The sequence below is a fragment of the Peromyscus eremicus genome, chromosome 6 (genome assembly GCF_949786415.1).
Source record: "Peromyscus eremicus chromosome 6, PerEre_H2_v1, whole genome shotgun sequence".
In the NCBI taxonomy this organism is placed as follows: domain Eukaryota; kingdom Metazoa; phylum Chordata; class Mammalia; order Rodentia; family Cricetidae; genus Peromyscus; species Peromyscus eremicus.
The window spans coordinates 61,005,755-61,025,914 of record NC_081421.1 but is presented as its reverse complement, the minus strand read 5'-3'; the positions used below and the strand labels follow the sequence as shown (position 1 = coordinate 61,025,914).

At 45.9% G+C, this 20,160-nt stretch overlaps 1 protein-coding gene across 2 annotated transcripts in view; it reads left to right on the top strand.

Annotated features, from left to right (window-relative positions):
• Positions 1 to 20,160, top strand: part of Dclk2 (doublecortin like kinase 2) — a 127,211-nt gene that overhangs the window by 89,982 nt on the left and 17,069 nt on the right. The window contains exons 6-10 of one of the 2 annotated variants that reach the window (XM_059265571.1): positions 7,393 to 7,465; positions 8,193 to 8,301; positions 10,036 to 10,093; positions 17,027 to 17,146; positions 17,359 to 17,505. In XM_059265571.1, coding sequence (XP_059121554.1) covers positions 7,393 to 7,465; positions 8,193 to 8,301; positions 10,036 to 10,093; positions 17,027 to 17,146; positions 17,359 to 17,505 — 507 coding nt within the window. Of the gene's footprint in view, positions 1 to 7,389; positions 7,466 to 8,192; positions 8,302 to 10,035; positions 10,094 to 17,026; positions 17,147 to 17,358; positions 17,506 to 20,160 lie in introns of both variants that reach the window. The other variant, XM_059265569.1, reaches the window with a different exon arrangement.

Sequence of the window (20,160 nt, the reverse complement as noted above, 5' to 3'; positions counted from 1 at the left end):
GGTTAGAGCAAAATTTATAAACAGAATTGTCAACGGGTACTCTAACCAGCAGATTCCTATCAGGCTGCCACTCCAAAATGGAGCCCCTAGATATTAAAACTTGGCTTCCTTTTGTTTGGATTTGGGGAAGGTGGCTTTTCTGAAAAGCATGGTCACTTACAGTGATAGTTACCTAAGGAAGAGGCAGATGTTAAACCTGAAAATTTCGAGGAGAGAGACCAAATCCATGACTGTCCAATCAAAGCAAGATTTATTCAGTACTGAGGAGGAAGATGGAGACACTGCCCAGGTCCATACTGGAGATTCCCAGATTCCCATACTGGTGTGGAGTCAGGTTAGTTAGGTACTCATGAAGGCGAAACCCACAAGGGTGCAGTACTTCCCGCCTTCGTCCATCTGGGGGCAAGGGTACATCCTGACGTACTTCCTGCCTGTGTACCTCCTATGCACATCCTGTGCAGTTGGGGCAACCAACCTTGTTTACAGAAGTGAAAACACGAGGCTTGTTATCTTAGATAAACAACAGCCCCCAGCATTCCAGGAAGTTACCTGTCCTCAGGCAAGTGAGGCTTACGGGTTAACTTTAGCCCTTCCACAGTTCAGACAGGAGCCTCCTTCACAGCAGGCTTCTGGCTGCCTCCCACAGCATTGGCACCAAGAGGACTTTGCAATGAGGCCAATTCATGAAGGTTCACAATGGCGCTTAGCCTCCTGGTGCTCTTGTTTTTCTTTCATCCTTCTTTAGTTGTTGAAGAATTCTGCCAATGTTCCAGCCAATCCTAGTTAAGGTTTGGCAGCTCAGAGAAAGTCTTTGGTTCAGAGGGGTGAGGTGGAATTGGAGAAAGAGTTTTCAGCCGCATGGACAGCCTCAGGCACAGTGACCACGGCCACTGGAGTCAGCTCCCTCTCTTGTTTAGAGGTAGACACAGGGTGCTGTGGTTAGAAGCAGGGACTCCAGAGTGGCTGGGTTTGGTGTTGGTGTGGCCCCTCACTGGCTGTGTGACCTTGGGCAAGCCATGTTGCCCTTTTCTACAAAAAAGAGGGTTCACAGGATGCACTGAAGCCCTGGACTAAACACAGAGAAAGCACTCAGGACAGCTTTGATATTCTTACTGTAACTGGGGGTCTCTAGGTTCAGATTCACATGAAGGAAAGTCCACGTGGAACACTTAAGTGTACAATAGAGAGAAGTCAGACTGAGTTTTTCTCTTATATTCCTGTGTTTTATGTACTTGAAAATACTCTGACTGTGGTGATATTTTATTTGTGCGGAAATGTGATATTTTATTTGTAGGTTAATAAAGTTGGCCTGGAGATCAGGGGTCATAGCGAGTCATAAACAGAAGTCAGGCGGTGGTAGCACACGCCCTTAATCCAGTTACATGGCAGGCAGAGTCTCTGTGTGGTCAAGGACACAGCCAAGCGTGGTGACACACGACTTTAATCCCAGTACCAACCATAGAGGCCTAGAGGTCTGTATAGACAGGCAGTGATGAGGAAGTGATATGGCTGGGCTTAGAGCCAATGAGAAGGCAGAACAGGAAGGCAATAAAAGCTCAAGTTAGACAGGAAGAAGCTCCCTCTCTGGGGAAGCTATGGCATGGTGGTAAGCTAAAGTTAGTCATAGCTATTAGCTATTTCTCTGATCTCTTCGGCTATTACCCCTGTATTTGGCTCTGTGTTTCTTATTTAATAAGACTGTTTAGAAATTTGTCTACATCTGACCAAGAGCTCTAGCTCCAAGAAAGTAAAAGTATTCAGATCCTATGAATCCTAAGTAACATTCTTGGAACCCAGGAAACTGCAGGTCACATCACCTGAGGGATAATCTAGTCGATAATACAGATCCCAGGGCCCCCATCACAGGCCATGCTCTCGGGGCTGGAGTTCAGGCTCCAGAGGGTTTATTAGGAACAGCTTCTAAGGTCTGTAGCTGAGGGAAGGAAGGTTCGGGAAGGGCAGGGAGTCTCACATTTCACTGCTTCCTCCTGTCCATTACTGACCTTCCCTCCCCAGTAGCCCCTGCCTTGTTTCCATGTCCTTTTCACGGGTCCCAACACTTAACAGTAAACACTGATTTCCTCACGTGTTCTTCGGAGGTGGATTTCAGGAGCAGGTTGATTGGAAGGTTCTGGGCTGGCTCTCTTATTACTAGCTGGCAGGGTACACATCAGGGTTAGAGTCCACCTACACCTGACGGGAGTAGGGTATCCACTTACCAGGTGACTTCTTCCTTTGCTGACAAGTGGGTTGGAGGCAGGCGAATAGGAAACTGGAGGAGGAGGTTCCATAGATTAACACAGGAAAGGCAGAAGGCAGCCGCGAGGAGGAGACTGGCAACTTTAGTCTACTGAACTTCCTGCGAGCCTAGAGAGCAGGCTCACTATGCTAACGACCCACAAAAGGTCACCGCAGACCTCCCTCAGCCCCTTTTCTCTCTTGCCCTCTGAGTGCCAGGCCACAGAGAAGATATGCACACCTCCAGGCTCTTCTGTGTCTCCCCCTTAACAAACTGTCTCCTCTCTTGTAATTGACGTCTCTGTATAACTCCTTGTGTAGAGGCAAGAGAAACTGACCTCTGGACTCAGATCCATACCTGTTGGAGGTCCAGAAGGCCCCGGTCCCTCCCTACGGGGACTTTCCCGTGGACTGGCTTTATGTCCTCAAAAGGTGGCTGCTGGCTTTTCCTGGAACCAAGTGACAGGAGAAGGATGCCATACGGCTCTTGTCTCTGTGACCCAGCTTTGGGAGCCAGACCTTCTGTTCCCACAGTGTCTTAGGAGGGACACAGGCCAGCCATTTCAGCCTAGGAGGAGGCTCCTTGGTCCTCTTTGGGTCTGGCTGCCCCAGCAACAATCCCGTTTTCATCTCCCAGGCACCCAGAACTTTTGTTTCCCACTCTGATCTCCCTGAACTTGCTGTCCATCTTCCCACTTGAAGGTCACCACAGTCTCTCCTCCTCAGTTGTACGGCTCTGTTCTCTTTCCCGACCTTTTCATCCACAGTCTGCACCATCCTGTTCCCTGCCAATCTTTCTCTTCAAGTCTTGGACTCCACTGCCGACATTGGTTTTTTTCTCTTAGCTCCCACCTTCCTGGCTTTGTCCATGACCTCAGTCTGTGATCTTTTTTCTTTGGCAGGGCACCTCAGAGTCCCTTGGATATAGCTGGCAGCTTCTGCAGGATTACATGCTGTCCTTAAATCACGGCATTTGGGGCAGGGGTGCAGATAGGCAATAAAGAGTACTAAATATGTCATCGACTGCCAGATAGATGAAGAAAACGTTTCCCTGAACTTTAGTTCATCATCTGTCCAAACTGAAGACTTTGGAGACAACTTAGGGCTTCAGAGTCAGGCACACAGTTTGGAAACGCCTGAGTTTTTGGTGCAGAGGTGTTTGCCTGGCAGCTCTCCGCTGTGAGCATTCTTGCTGGTGGAAAGGAGGAGGAACAAAGTACATGTGGAACATTCCCGACATCTTGAGATTATAAACTGTCTGATGTGCTGAGGTTTTATCTGATGATGTCTCTCGGGTCTGCTCGTGGTGAAAGGTTCCCAGATTTGTGAGGTGTGATGGAAGTGCAGCTGTATCTAACCTGATTGGCAGAGCTAAGATGTAACGCTCTGACCTCCTGACCTCGGAGCCCTCTTTTCAAAGCTGTGAAATGTAAACCCACAGTAGCTGCTGGCCTTAGCCATCTCCCTGTGTCCCTGGAGCTTTTGCTTTTCTGCTGTGTTTAAAACGAAGTTAATAATTTTCAGAACTAGGGAACGGGCCACTCCGAGGCTCTTTTCATTTCCCCAGAAAACACCGTGTGGTGACTTCATCTTTGAACATAATTGATTTTGTTAGACAGAAACAGAAACAAAGAGGCGGATTAAGTAGTTTTGAAGACTTTGGTGCCCTAGCAAAATAAATCATGGCATTGAATACCAGATGCTGTTTGTACATGGCGGTTACTCAGTTAGTTGGGTGAGTTTGGGGATAGTTCAGCCTTCTGGGCCGCAACCCATTAGGGTAGATGAGAGAGTCACCATGCAACCCAGTGTGTACAAGTTAGAGCAACTGGGAACTTTATTTGAATGTGTTCCTATTCAATACCCCCTTGCTCATGAACGCAGGACACTGGAAGGTGTTCCTGTTAGAACAGTGGAGGTAACTAGGTGGAGTGAGACTTAGGGGTTCCTGCAGTGACCAACCATGACACCCTGGATCCTAGAGATTATGAGGTTCGCAGTAAAAGCACAGAGACATTTTTAACAAGAGGCTTTATGATTCCTCCAGTCTCTTGCTCAAAAGCAATAAGCCTGAATCTTACTTGAAGGGCTCACTCACAGATGTGATGGAGTTCTAGCTGATTTGGGCTGACGACATAGTCTATTGGGGGGAGGGGTGTTAAAGAATGGAAGGGTTCAGGTGAGCAGATTGCACATAGTTATCAAGCTAGCCACTGTCTTGTGTCTTATTTACATACCCGGTGGGTTCTGTTTATCACCATTAACCAGCTACATATCTCAGATGCCATGAGTAAGTGGGTATTTTCTTAGTAGGGACAGGGAAATGCAAAAAATATTTGCAAAAGAAATAGAATTTTATCGTCATTGTGGCTTCCTGTGTTTTCACCACTCTTGTCTGCATGTCTCCGGGCCACAGTGACTAGTATACCTTCTATTTAACCATAGTGTTTCCTAGTCAACAGCCACCTTTCGGGGGAGCATAATGAATAGTCAACCTTTATGGCCCTGGAGGGCCAGGCTGCATGGTGGGGAAGTCAAGTGAATTTAATCATAAGCTGAGTGATTAGAAGGTGTAGCTTAGGGAGATCCTGAGCAAAGTGACTCCCTCTCCTAGCCATTCAACATTTACTTCAGGAGCCCCTGACCCTGATGGACAGGCTTCAAGGAGTGTTCTAACTATTGTCCCATGTCTCCTCAAAGAAGTACCAACGCTTGCTCATGCCTCTTCACCTTGCATCCTTTTAAACAGCACACGTGGTTGCTGAAGATCCAATCAAACCATGAGGAAAGAAAGAAGTTTCGATAATATTTGATTTCTCATTATGTCTTGGACCCTGTTCATCAGTGTTACAGTAAAATTATCCCCTTTAGTATTATTTTTCATGGCTTTTTCCTTTTAATTAAAGCCTTATTTTCAAGTAAAGGAGTATATTGGATAAGTCACTCCTATTAACTCAATACAGAGATTTTTGGAAAGCTTTAGCACTTAAAAAAATGTCAAATTGAGAGTTGAAAATAGTTGCTGTCATTTGATTAAAAAAAAAAGCTACAACTTGGAGTGATTCACTGACGTTTCTGTTGGATGCACATGAACCTCGCTGGCCCCGTGCCCTCTCCCTCCACAGGGTGCCTCTGCCTTCACACTCACTGCTTTCCCATGTCTGTCAGAGAGGGGCTCCCACCACCTGTTCTATTTCCTGTGTTCTTCCCATGCTTCTCGTCACCTTGGAGTCACAGTACAAAGCAGGTTTATAATTATTCGGCTGCACCAGGAACTGGGATAGGAAAGGAGAGGGGCTTTACTCAAAATAAACAGTGGGGAAGTTACAAAGGTCCACAGGAACTCAGCGGGTAAACACTGCAGTGCTCGCAAGTGAGCCTGGCCGTAAACGTTGAGCTTCTTAGGGAGTTCTGGAGTCAGTCAGGACATTCAGACAAGAAAGGGGCATAGGAGAGTGTTACCTGCTTGTAGGAAAGCTGAGAAGGGGGTAGGCCCAGAGGACCAAGGCTAGTCCTAACATCTCCGAAGCAGTGTGGGGACTTGTGTCCTGAGTTCTGAGCACTGGAGACAGATGAGGGTGTCCATGCCTGACCCAGCCAGGTGTAGACCGCCTCACTCTGGGCAATGAGATTTAGATGTGGGGTGCACGGGTCCCTGTCCCTGTTATTCGTTAGAATTTGATGACCCAGCCCCCAGTCTGTTTGTTCAGAGTCCTGGGAGTCATCAGCAGGGCTCTTGTTATTTATCTTTGAGATTTCACTTTGCCGAAGAATTTCATTCTTTTCATTGTTTATTCCACTAAGGGTCAGGGTGTTGTAACTGGCAGGGCATGTTTGTAACCCCAGCACTTAGGAGGCTTACACAGGGGCTCATGAGTTCAAGATGCGCATGGGCTGGCTGTACAGCAAGAGCCTTGCCACAAGCAGATCAAACCAGGCCGACACTAGTTCAAGTTGGATCTTTTATTTCTTTGGCAATTTTCAATCTAGGAAGAATTGTATTGGAGGAGGAATCAGCTTGGAATGAATGATTTAACAAATTAAAAACTTGTGTACTAGACAGTCATTTCAGCTCTGTGTTAGGCATTTGGGGGAAAGCCCTAACTGAGCTTGGATTAATGTTCGGAGTCAGTGACTTTGCTCAGCCGTTTTCCAGGCGTGAGCTAATGTCAGGTCTCTAAGGTTCAAGCTGGGTGCTGCTGCTTTGACTTTTGAGAGCCGAGATGTAGGCTTGGGGAGTTTAAGTAACTAATAAATAAAGGGAATTGTTTGAGCTAATGTGAGTATGAAACTGACGAGGAAAAGTGGTGGGAAGTACACTGGCTAGGAGGAGGAGACGGCCCGTGGCCTGGATGACAGGCTGAAGACCTGGGCTTATTTTGTTGGGAACAAAAACCCACTGGGGTTCTCGAATCCCTCAGATTTCTCTGGCGGTAGCTTGTGGGGTGGGAGACATGGAAAGCGTTAGAGGCCAGGTGAACCTGGAGGGTGATCTGACCCAGATGGTAGCTGTAGAGAATGAAATCCGTTTGTTTGTTTGTTTGTTTTTGTAAGCCTCCTCTTAGTCTCCTTTCTGAATTTGCTCTCAAACATCCTAGCTTTTAGATGTATTCTTGTATGGTGCTACCAGTTTGGGAGTGACTTTCAGTTTCAGTGCCAGAATATAAATGAAACAAGATATAAATGGACAAGACAAATAAAACGGTGAAACACTGAGAGTCGGATTGTTCACCAATTATGTTCTGTTATTTGGAGGTAAAATGATTGGACTAAGAGCTGGCTGGACATTTAGTCTAGAACTCTTAGAATTCCCTGTGGTGCTGAGACATTTGCACTAATTTTGGTACTTGTCCAGCTATGATGTCATAATGCATGCTTTATTTTTTTAATTGAAGTCAAAAGTAGCACGGTTTGTTTTAAAAAGTAGAACACTGTGATTTTTTGTGATGTTAAATCTGAATTGAGACTGTATCTGTGAAACAAATTTATTAATGTGTTATGTTGTATAAAGGGAAAAAGGAGAAGAAAATTCTGTATCATTTCCTGTATCAGTCATTTGACATTATATAACTATTGTCTGTCACATAAGGACTAGGAAACTAATGATTTATAGATGTATCCCAATACGCAATGGTTATTTTCTTCTTTTAGCAGATTTCTGCTCCAGGCAGATCTTCTTCCAATGTGAACGGTGGACCTGAACTTGACCGTTGCCTGAGTCCTGAAGGTGCTTCTCAGTCTGATCATTGCTTTTATAAAGGAAATCGTCCATCTGAACTTGGTGGCCATCAGGGTTCTTTCTCAACAGGGATGCGATAGGTCCCCTGATAGCCTGGGTAGCTTTAGTGAGGCGTTGAGAGTGGGGTCACTTGAGGGTGTGTAGTCTCTCTGCCATACACCACGTTATCCCTGTTTCAAATCCACGACCTCGGCTTCCTGTCTTGTCTGTGCTCACAATTCCTAGCTCTTTTCCCATTCTCTCAGTTAGATGAACACAGACAGCAGGACCCATTGTGATCAGTGGTCTGATCTTAACTCACAGCCCAGCGTATACTTTCTCTGAGAAGGCTTTGAGCCAGGAATTAGCTTCAACATAGTTTGATAGAACTTTCTTTACTAGAACCAAGGAGAACTCTCCAGAGAACTCCTCAGATGGAACCCATCCCCCTCTTGCCCAAGACAGGAATTTAGAAGAGGTCTGGTTAGACTCCCTAACTGACACTTCAGGATTTGTTAGGCTTATTGATTTTTGTGGGTTCCTGATTCCAACCAACAAGGTCAAAAGGAAAATGGTGATTCAGACATTCTATTTAGGAAATATGCTGAGGGATTTTCTTTAGTTTTGCTATGAGCCTATAAATAATTGCATTGTATTTCATTGTTTTCCAACTAAGTAGGAGTCAGTACGAAACGCTGACATTTTCTTCAGACTTTGCATTTATCCTTGGTTGCAGGTGTAAATGGGAACAGGTGCTCTGAGTCATTCACCCTTCTGGAGAAATACAGAATCGGGAAGGTCATCGGAGATGGCAACTTCGCCGTAGTTAAAGAGTGTGTGGACAGGTGAGTGGCGGGTGGTTTGTTCCCACACATACAGTTCTCCCACTACCGAATGGTCTCTGTCAGGGTTTCTATTGCTGTGAAGAGACACTATGACCATGGCAACTCTTATAAAGGAAACATTGACTTAAGGGGGCTTGGTTACAGTGTCAGAGGGTCAGTCCTTTATCATCGTGACACAGAACATGGCAGCATGCAGGCAGACGTGGTGCTGGAGCTGAGTGCTGCATCTTACTTCAGAGGCATCAGGAAGACAGCTGACTCACTGGGCAGTATCCTGAGCATAAGAAACCCCAAAGCCCATCTCCACAGTGACACACTTCCTCCAACAAGGCCACACCTCCTAACAGTGCTAGTCCCTGTGAGATTGTGGGGGCCAAATACATTCCAACTACCACATGAAGGAAAGGCCTTTCTAGAAAGAGTCTCTTTTCCCTTTCCTAAAAGAATCTGTCCTTGGGACTAGCCCTTTGACGTGGCTACAAGCAGTTGATCTTCAGTTACATACAAAAAATTGTTTTGTGTGCATGTGGTTTAAAGGACATATCAGAACTCATCCACCAGCCTGGAGAAAAGTAAGGAAGAAATGAACCACTGGAACAAGAAAACCTGTAACAGCACATCAGGCTCTGCTCAGTGCACACGGTGTTACTGCCTTGGACCTTCGCAGCAATGCTGAGCTAGACCTATAGCTCTGGATAAACAAGCCACGACTGTGAGATCAGAAGGAACCAACCTCTGCTTGTTCTCGAACTCTTAAAGCAATATGAAAGTCCTGGTGGATGCACATGAAAGTCTGTGTGTTTATAGAACACTGTCCTACCTGCTCTGAACGGCTGATTTTCTAGAATGTTCGGATAATTACAGTTTGTCCATTCTGTGGCATCTCCAGTGAGGGTTCACTCCCCTTTATATATTGCTGTGTAAGGTAGCTGCTGTTCTTGAAGCCTTTCCAGAGCCCTGGCATGCAGACTGCTCCTTGAGAAAACAATGAGGCACCTAAAATGTAACTTCTAAGGACATGTTAGAAATGTGGTTTATAACATGAGGGGAGGAATTTATATATTACCTTTCCAGGCTGTCCCACATCCCTGTGTACCAAGGCGCTTTGGCAGAAAGACCTGCAGATGAGAAAACACATGTACTCTGAATACTTTGTAAGAATACTGTGATGGTCTCTGTCGAACTGTTTTCATTTGAGTTGGGTTTTTTTTTTTTTGGCCTGTTTAAATTCAACTATGCTAATATTGAGTAAAAATTAAATAGTATTGAATTAAGACTTTGGTGTCCAATAAGTGATTTCACCAGGCAGGGTCTACAGGGTGGAAATGATGTAGCACCAGATCTTGTTGAAGGTATGGAGGAAAAATAGTGCCAGGACTCGGCAGTTTTCAACTGTAGAGTCAGGTGGTGGTTTAGTTTTCCTCATTAATCTGATCTACTATTCTGTATTTATTCTTCTTAGAGACCTGTCTTGAGATTTAAGTAAAGAAAGTGCTTCTTTTCTTGTGTTGCCGCAACAGAATTTAAATACTTCCATTTGAGTTATTAACGCAAAAGAAGATTTAGTTAGCCTGGCTTTGTTTTTTTTTTCTTTTCTTTTCTTGGGCGTTGCTTCCTCCTATGACCCCTCTCCACACTGTGTGTAAGGGACAGAAGTGTGGGTGCTGTGGAGGGAGCTGGGAAGGAAGGTTTATTCTGATTTATAGAGCTAACCCTTCCTATGGTTATTCCTAGGTCTACTGGAAAGGAGTTTGCATTGAAGATTATAGACAAAGCCAAATGCTGTGGAAAGGTCAGTATGTACAACTGCTACGTGGGTTCACGGAGCGGGAGGTATTCAGGCGGGGACTTGAGACCTTTGTTGCAGGAGATCGACTTCCAGTAACAGAAACGAAAGTAATAATTTTCACCGTGCTGTTTTCTAGTGACTTTTACCTCTAAGACCGTAAATTTATACGATCTTGGTTCTAACGATAAAAAACGTGAAACTCTCTTTCCTGGGAGATTCCTAGTCTCAAGTCCAGCAACATTTAAAAGGCTAGGACTGGACCATTAGATGGTAGTTCCCTACTTCCATGCTAAGGGTTGGCCTTCTGGCTTCAGGAAGTTGCAGAAAGTAAGGCTTCACGGACGACAGGCAGCCTGCTTCCTCCGGCTCCCAGGTGACGCCCAGGGGTCCAGTCAGATGCTCTATATTCGTGGGTTTATATCAGACCTGAGGAGCCCCAAGCTTGAACACCTCGAGTCTTAGGAGGCAGCTGCTGGAAATCCACCCAAGCTATTTGCCGAGGAGAACATTAGTTTCTTTGTCGGGGCCAGGAAATGATCTGGCCTTGTCCCTCTGTGTTCTGAGGGTGTTTGCTGCATAGATGTTCTGGGGCAGGATGTTTGGAGCAGTGGCTGGTGCAAAGACAGCATGAAGTGAATCCTTCAGCACAGTGACCCGTTTCTGTCTGTCCTGCTCTCAAACCGGAGTGGAAAGGATCTGCTGATGACGGGCTGCTAGAGGACAGTAACTGGACAGACACAGAGACCACAGGCCTGTGCTGATTCCTCTGTGGTGGCAGCTCTGTTAAGCAGAAAAGGCTGTGGAGCAGTAGTCCAACACCAGGTGGAGCTGCTGACCGCACATGGCTCAAGCACTTGGATGGTACAAGTCTGAAATAAGCTGTGGGCTCAGGCACACGCCGAACACATCAGTAATGGTTCCCTATGTCACCACACGGTGGAGTAGTTTAGATAGAATGGATTAAGTTACGTTTTCCAGTTAATTTTTCTGTTGGTCATATTTTCCAGTGTGACTATTAGAAGCTTTAGAATTGCATATTTGAACTTCATTGTGACTTGTTGGAAGGTTTACTCTAGGGCCAGAGTGTACAGAGTCACTCCTGCCTTAACCTGCTGCGGTGGGACCCTGGACAAACGCTTAAGTCCTCTGTGTCTCCGTTTCTTCTTCCTCTAAAGGTGTTGACTGACAGTATGTACGCCACAAGGCTGCTGCAGTGGCTGGTGGGATGAGGGAGTGGAGACACGTACAAAGCCCCAGTGTGTGCAGAAAGAACCGACGTGTGTTACTGTCGACATTGTTAGCATGCCAGAGGACTTGGGAGTTTATCATTGTGGGTGATGTGGTAGGACTGGCTTTACACTGTGGAGTTGCTAAGAAAACAAGTAAACAAAACCAGTTTTCAGTGGATATTTATGAAACCACATGGTTTTAACAGAACATTTAAAATAGTGTTAAGGAAGTTTTAGAAAAATCTGCCTATGAGGCAAATTTGTCATTTACTATTTTCTCTTGTAACTGTCAGCAAAGCCAAGGTGGCAAGACAGCCCTTTTCTGCATGGTGACTTCGTCCGATCTTACGTGCTTTGGCATGTTCTGTAACCATTGTAAGTGTTCATTTTCTGTGTCTGTGTGTGAATGTATATATGTTGTGATGTGTGTGTGTGTTGTTTTGTGAGATGCGTATTTGTACATGTATGTGTGTTGTGTGTGTGTGTGTGTATGTGTGTGTGTTTGTGTGTGTGTATACACATGCCAAGGACAACTTGCCTTCCATTATTCGCGTCTCAGGAATCACACTCAGTCTTGGTTTGGGCAGCAGGCATTTTACCCACTGAGTCATCTCTTGCTGGCCCCCTTTGCTTATGCTTCTAATAATATTACTAATTTTCAAATGTAATAACCTTTTCTCTACACGTAATTGTTAGTCTTTCCGTCTGTGAGGTGATCTAAGCACAACGTGTCATGGTATTGGCCACATTCTATATGACTGTTACGTTTTCTTCCAGAATATTAAGGATAATGGTTAAGATGTAAGCAGCTGTGTCCATAGGCTCGCATGCAGGAATTTCATCTGATACAGTGGCTGCCTAGACACGTGGGGATAGGCCTCCCAACATTTGGATTTGTGTCTCCCTGTTACCGGATGTGGTTCTGTTTGCACAGTTCACAATCTTATGCTTCTCTGCATTTTTACATTTTGCATATTTGACCAACAAATTTCATATCAATACTGCATACAATTATAATTTAAAAACTTGATGTTGCAAATAAGTTGATTTTTTTCCCACAGTGAAATTATATTTTCAGATAACATAATTTGTTTACAAAATTTTAGGGGATCATGCAGCCACTAGTATGGAGATCATTGCTCACCTCTGCTTTGTGGGTCTTACAGGAAAAACCAGTGCATTGACAGCTACCACCAGTGGGGAACGTAGGGACTTGGCCCAGTCTGACTCAGAACGCTTCCACCAGCTGTGCCGAGGAGGAAGCAGAGATTTGGGTTAACCAGCTTCCCGCAGATCCACAGAGGCCAAGTCCTGACGAGTTTGGGTGCAGCCATGTACCTCTGCGTTTCAATCTGCTCCTTCTTCATATGATAGGATCCTAGGGGAATATTCATTCTTGTCTTCTGTTTCTTCTTCTAATACACATGAACATCTTTAGAGTACATTCTTCACTCACCTGAACTTTGGTGTGTGTTCTGTGGGTAAGACACAGTGCCAGGAATAGGTGACTCACCACAGAATTAATACCAATTCTTCTGAGTATGATGTGGGCTCAGGGAAAGCTTATGGAAGACGAACTGATATCCAGTGAGGATGCCATGGAGTGAGAAGCATTTGAGGAGAATGGGGAGATGGGTCAGTGGGTAAAAGTGCTTCCCATGCAGCCCGAGGCCCCAAGTTCAATGCCCAGAACCCATGGAAAGGCAGGTCCTGCAGCTCATGCGTCTGTAATCCCAGTGTTCTTAAAGGGAGAGGGGAGCAGAGAGCAGAGAATCTCCTGACGTTCCTGGGCCAGCTAGCCTAGCACACAGAGCAGAAAAACAGCTAGAGACCTTTTCTCAAACAAGGTGAAGGCGAGAATACCTGATGTTGTTCTCTGAGCCCTGCATGAGTGCCGTGGCATGCACACACCTACTGGATCCATGCACACATGCCTGTCATATCGATAGACAGAAGAAACATTTGAGCCGGTCCTGGAACTGCAGCACGTTTTCAGCACATGGTGACAAAAGGAAAACCCGCCAGGTGGCCAGAGCAGACTGAGCGAAGGCCCAGAGGCGCAGAGCAAACCGGGTTCCTGTGAGCACGTCGCTTGAACCTGCCTCGGACCTGACTGGTAGAAGTTGTACAGAAGGCTGTGGAATCCTGCCTGTTAGGATTCATTCTGTTCCGTCCTGAGATCCCCTCATTCTAAACGACTGTTGACTGAATCGCCACAGTAAGGAAGCCCTGAATTGTCCTCTCCTTACCTTGTACAGTTTTGCATTCATTATCTGCATATTATGGACCCAGATAAGAGATAAATCCAAAAGCATATTATGCTAGTTTTGAGCTGTTGGAGTAAATGGCCACACAGTTTAAATCAACAGAAATTACCCTCTCACAGTTCTGGTGGCCAGAAGTCAGAAATCTACACTTTCCTGGGGCTCCTGGGGAGAATGTGCTTCTGGCCGCTGAGCACTTCCAGGTAACTGACAGTGTTGGGCTTACGGCCACGTCTCTTTACTCTCTTTCTGTCCTCATGTGTTCTCTTCTGGGCTTTTATTGCTGCTCTTACATCTGTGTGGATTCTCCTTCCTCTTTCTTAGAAGGCTGTTGTGACTCATTTTGGTTAGCCTGGTTAATTCAGGGCTGTCTTTGCATTTCCGAATCCCCTTTTCCAAATAAGATAATATTTACAAAGTCCGGAGATTGATTAGGACTTGATGCTTTTGAGTGACTTCTACTTCATTCCACTACATAACGCTTATGCCGGAAACCACATACAGTGATTTGAACACACTTTCCTTCTTGGTATATTATCCTCAGCAGTCTTAACTGCCAGCTGTGAAGCTGCTGATGGGTGATGTGTGTGTGTGTGTGTGTGTGTGTGTGTGTGTGTGTGTGTGTGTGTGTGTGTATGTGTGTGCATAGTTCCTCTGCACTGTGCATTTCTAACTATGCTGTTGGCTGGAAAGTGAGGCAGACACCTCTAGGATGTTTAAGTTTAGATGCTCCAGACCAGCCCACAAACAAGACAGTAGGAGGAGAGCTATGATTGTTGGAAGTGTGGGGGAAGGGGTGGTGGCTGCCCAGGAGAGAGTCACCTAGCTCAGCCTTGATGGGGCAGGGGACACTCCTCACAGGATGATGGGTAACTTCAGCCTGGTTCAAATGGTACTCATATTCTGTACGGAGAGAGTTTGAAAAATAGAGTCTGGAGAACAGAGAGTAAAACCTACTATGGATTGCACAGGATTGCACCTGGGGAGAAGCATTGCATCGCTTTCTATTGGTGCTTTGCTGATGCTTCATGATAATTAGTGTCGGAAGGACTGTTTCTTAATTAGACAGGAATAGAAAGAGACGGAGAAACAGAGAGGCAGCGTCTACATCCCAACAGAAACATTGACTCTGTGCTTAGATGGGACTGTTGTCAAGAACAGGGCACTAAGTTAACATGGCTTCTGTGGAGGACGTCCCAGTACTTGCTCAGTGTTGGGACTTGACAGTGCTGGGCAGCCTTCTCACACTGCCGAGAGAGGTTCCACAGGGCCCCCCGAGACTGTTTGAGTGCCTTCTCTTGAGAACGGTAGTAACCTGGGGAAGGGGTCTCAACCCTTGGTGGACAGTGTATTGTAACTCTATGCAGGGAGCTTCCTGACACCTGCTGACATGGACTGACTTACATTTACAAATTGGCATCCCAAACCACCCCTCAACTTGTTTATAGCCCCTCCTAACACTGGAGAAAATGGGCAAGAGGGAATGGCGGGGTTAGGGGCGGAAGCCCTGATCTGTTTAGTTTTAAAAGAAGCCCGTTTTTTACTGTAGTGGTGGTCACTGCTCTTGTCTTTGCTTAGTGTAGGGTGAGACAAATTCACATCATTGCTTTTACACCCGAAAGCTTCACGTGAGGGTGTGGAATAAGTGTGGAGGGGCTGCCATGTCTTCTTGTGTGGCCTCTTTGGCTGCCCACACAGCTGCCCCCCTGGATGCCGTCCCATGTGCTGGCTGTGCCTTGTGTTAATACTCAGGAGGAGGCTCTCCCCTAACTGCCCGGCCATGCGCATTAGGGTTTGAGACTTCCTACCTTCCAAGGAGATTTGGAAGCATCGATTCCTACACCACTCCAAAAGCCTTCCCAGTCCTCTTTCTTGAAAGAAGTACAGTTTTTTTTTCCCTCCTTATATAAAGCTTGGTGTGGCTCTTCACTTCCAGTGAAGGTGTGATGCTACTGTTCATTCCTGTCTTTTCAACAAAATAGTATCTTCATTTTCACCAATTTTCATTTTGGTGAAAATTCCAACTGTAATTTCACCCAGGTATTCCCTTTTCAAAGCAATAATGCCCAGTACAAGGCTTACATCCCCATCTCCAAAGACTGAAGTAAAAGTTAAAATGTCAGAACGTTACACAAGAGCTTTGCTCTGTGCCTGACAATTAGGGAGTCATTTTCCGGCAGACTTTCCAATTGGGCATTTGCTGTCCTTTGCTGATGCGTATCCCGTGACTTCTTGGATAGGCATAGTACATCCAGTGATCAAGAATCTCAACCCAGCATGTGCAGGAACTTGCAGTAGATTATATTCCCCGCACTACCAAATTTGTTCATTTCTCATGATTTATTCCTTCAGCTATTGTCAATTTGAATTAGACTAAAAACATAAATCATCTTTGCACCGGAAGATATAGGAAAACCAGAAATGGTGTCTGAAACTAGGGGTAAGCTGCCATGTCAGAACACCAGACTTAGCTCTGAGTCATGGTAGTAAAGGTCAAGGGCCAACTCAGCAGCACACACATAGAAACACACACACACACCCCTACACCTACATAGATGTGCGCATGCACACATCTTTAGATGATAAATGGTATCTCTTCTGTACAAAATCATCTTATTTCAGCATTTAGAATATTGAAGAGAGAAGCTTGCAGATTTTATAGATCATTTTCTAAATTCAAATGGATCTGTTATTGAAGTTAGTAAGGATCCATGTGAGCCGCACTTAGAACAGAAGGGCCACTGTGTGTGACCTGTGGATAATTTCTTAATTCTGTAAGTGAACATTTACTACAGAGCTGCCCTCGTCCACATCATTCAGCATGAGCAACACTGAGGTAGTGTTTTCAGGGCAGAGTTGAGCACAGTTGAAATGAGCTGTGTGGTATGGCGGCGCCTTCTAGATTTCTGAAATACGAAGTACAAGGAACACCCATCTGGTGAATGACTTTATACCCACTCACAGAAGAAGAAAGCTTATTTTTCATGAATTTTAGCATAAAATTAAAATTTATATTGGTAACAATAAAACATTTTAACCTTAGAGCTTGTGTGCCAAACTTTCTTATAGGCCTAGTCGTTATTTTTGCATGGAGTACTGAAGTTAGAAAGTGGTTCTCGTCTTACTGACTCAGAGAAGGCACAGTGCTGTGTGGATACTGTGTCATTGCTTACAGTGGAGTCATACATGTCAGTACGGTAACATTGAGCCTCCTGGGCATGCTCAGAAGGCAGTTTCTTTAGGGTCTTGGCAAAGAGATAGCCATTAGTGGCCTGTCCTATCCCTGGGGGAATTAAGTAAGCAGGCATGGTTGTGTGTGCCAAGAGACATGTCACCTTTGGTATTAGAAATGAAGACTGTGATCTGTTATTCTCCTCCAGGCTGTGGGGGCAGAGCCTAAGGTTCTGTGGTTTTGATGTCTCCCTCCACCCTTTGTTTAACAGGAACATCTGATCGAGAATGAAGTGTCAATACTGCGCCGAGTGAAGCACCCCAACATCATCATGCTGGTTGAGGAGATGGAGACGGCGACTGAGCTCTTCCTAGTGATGGAGCTGGTCAAAGTAAGAGGGAGGGCAGGTTTCACTGGTGTCCGATCTCAAATTGGCTTGCAACTAGTCAGAAAAGCATCCTCTGCCCTCTTCACTTTTGTTATTGGTACACATCGGTTGGTGTGTGGCCCTTCCTTCATCTGCTCTGAGCTGATGTGGCATCCTTCTTACCTCACAGGAGTGAGCTGTTGACATTTCTGTACATCTCTTTTTCTATTCTATAGGGTGGAGATCTGTTTGATGCAATTACTTCTTCAACCAAGTATACGGAGAGAGATGGGAGTGCCATGGTGTACAACCTAGCCAACGCCCTCAGATATCTGCATGGCCTCAGCATTGTACACAGAGATATCAAGCCCGAGAATCTTCTGGTGTGTGTCAAATCTCTGCTATCTCATTTTCAACTCATGCTTCTGTTCTTTTCAAATGATTGTAATACTGTGAAAATGATCACATGTAAAAATGACATTTAGAGTGTAGACCAATGTCACAGTAATGAACAGAGCACTGGAGAGGAAACTCAGCAAGTTCAAGCTGACTGAGGTGTTTTGCATGCACCCACAAAATCCTAAAGGGTTTCCTGAACTGATGTGCATTCTGTTTTCTAGACATTAGAAAGTACATTTTCATTTGTCTTTGATTATGTTAGTCAGCTTCGGAATGTAGTAATGGAATACATGACATGATTAATGGGTAAAGAGAAAAGTTCGGAGGTTCCAGTCCAGTATAGGTGGCCCCATTGCTTCAGTCCTCTGATGGGATTGGCGATGGCGTCTGTGAAGAGCGTGAGGTGATGTAGGGTCATTTGCCCACTTTATGCTTCCTTGAGGAAGCAAAGGAAGGAAGGAGACTCCGGGATCTTGGAGCATATGTAATGATGGAAGCACCTTGCACAAAGCTCCACCTGCTAAAGGCCTCACACCCGCTGAGCATCAAGCCTCTTGCACAGGGGTGTCTGGGACCTCTAACATCTAAACCTACAGCAGCAATACTGACTGAAGGAAGGCGAACAAAATTGTATGGCACAGAACGTTGAAGAATAAATTGGAGACAAGTAGCGGCATGTGGGCGAGTGGATAGAACAGATGTGTTCGTGTGCAAACTGAAGTTTTGGTAGTCTGTTCCTTTCAGCTTTGTGGGTATGGAAATTGAAACTAAGATACACCAATTTTTTTTTTCTGCTTGAAAGTATCAAGTATTCTATTCTACAGAATGAAATGTGATTTCTACTGTGTGGCTCAGGGACCTTGTACATGGGTCCTGGTCTGTTTTACCAGATTCCTGACCTGTTATAACCCTGTCTCCTCCACCTGGCTCATCATGACACTCACTTCTAATTCCTGTTCAACTCCCCTTCATGGTGAGCCGTGATAGCTAGAGCTTATTCGTTAGCAGACAGTTCTGTTCTTGAGATCTCAGTGTCTGTGAGGAGCTGGAGGAGCTGGTTGGGGAGTTTGGCCTGTACACACTCTCCCAGATACAAGGTAGCTAGCTGGCTCCTCTGTTGCCTTCATAGCTGAGTGTCATTGTAGTTACCCTTTAATAGAGAGGCTTATCTGTGTGCTGCTCCATCGTCTTAATTCCAGATGGTTTCTCCATCTTCAGCAGTCAAGACTTCCAACAGTGTTATACCTGCATTCTTCCGTCTGTCTGAGTCTGTATTGGTAATATCCTTCCCCAGTGTGGGAAGTATACACGCTTGACACTGCCCCAGAATCTCTGAGCAGACTTCAGGCACGGCCCTCTCTGGTTTCCGCAGCCCTTGCCACAAGGTTGTGATTGTATACACTCTTATCTGTCTCCTTCTTCAGATTGTAAGTCCTGGAGACTAGAGGTCATGATTCTTCTTTCCCTCATGTCCTGGACGGTGCCAAGCAGGTACACTGTGGATGTGTGGGGTAATACCTGGTGGTGGTTCTCAGTTACTCAGCTAGCCAGATGTTGAATAAAAATCATTATAGCCAAACTCTGGCACCACACAAATGATGGTTAAAAGGAATATGTGGTGATCGCCCCAAGGACTTCCTTTTCGTCCTTTTAAAATTTAAAAATACTTACTTTTGCGAACCCAGAGTATCCATTTTTCATTTGGTAATGTCATTCGTTCATATCTTGTTCATCTGGATGTCTAAGTAACCCTCCCCCTCCCCTCCCCTCCCCCTCTCCTCCCCCTCCCCTTCCCCTCCCCTCCCCTCCCCTCGCCCTCTTTATAGAAAACAGTTTCTTTCCCATCACTTGTTTTTCCATTTTGTTGAAGTTTCTGCAGCAGAACAGCTATGACTGCCCAGTGGTTGTTCCTCCCCACGCCGTGGCCAGGCAGTGGGAGCTGCAGACAGTCCTCTGTGGTTGGCTGGCACCTCAGTCCTCCATGGGGACGTCTAGACGGGTGCAGAGGGTGCCTGTTCACCTGCTGACCGGTCTGCCCCCTCAGGCTGAGCAGCAGTGAGGTCAGGAGTTGGCACAGCCCAGTTGCCCCGACATTCCTCTTGGTCACAGCCTTCTCTGAAGCCTCCCTTCCCTTCCAGGCTCTTCAGGACTTGGGTCAGGCATGCCCTCCCTCAGATGCTCTTGGGAGATGGGACCTGAGACTCCCTGTGCTGTCTCCTGTCTAGCGCAGTAGACCCACAGAGTGAGCTCCTCCGTTGTGTGGGGCAGCAATGTCTCCGTAGCGTGGACGTCATGACATGAAGCATGGCGGGCAGGTCAGCACGAGAGGCTTCTAAGAGAGGCTGGTGGTCAGCTCCGGACCGTGACTCCTGGAGGCTGCCCGGATCTGGTTCGCCAAGGACCCAGGCGTGAAGTAGTTAACACGGAAGGGTTCTGCTGGCAGCAGGAAGCTGCAGCGCAGACTGCCAGCTAGATTTCCCGGAGGGAATGACGGACAGCGACAGGGTTTCCCATGGCTGAACTGCCTGCAGAAGCTGTCCCGAGTCCTCTTCAGTTTGATAGAATACCGACGATTTCTCCTGTAGCCGTTCAGTGCATCTGGAAATCAGGGTTTCTGCCACTGACATAGACTCCTCCTG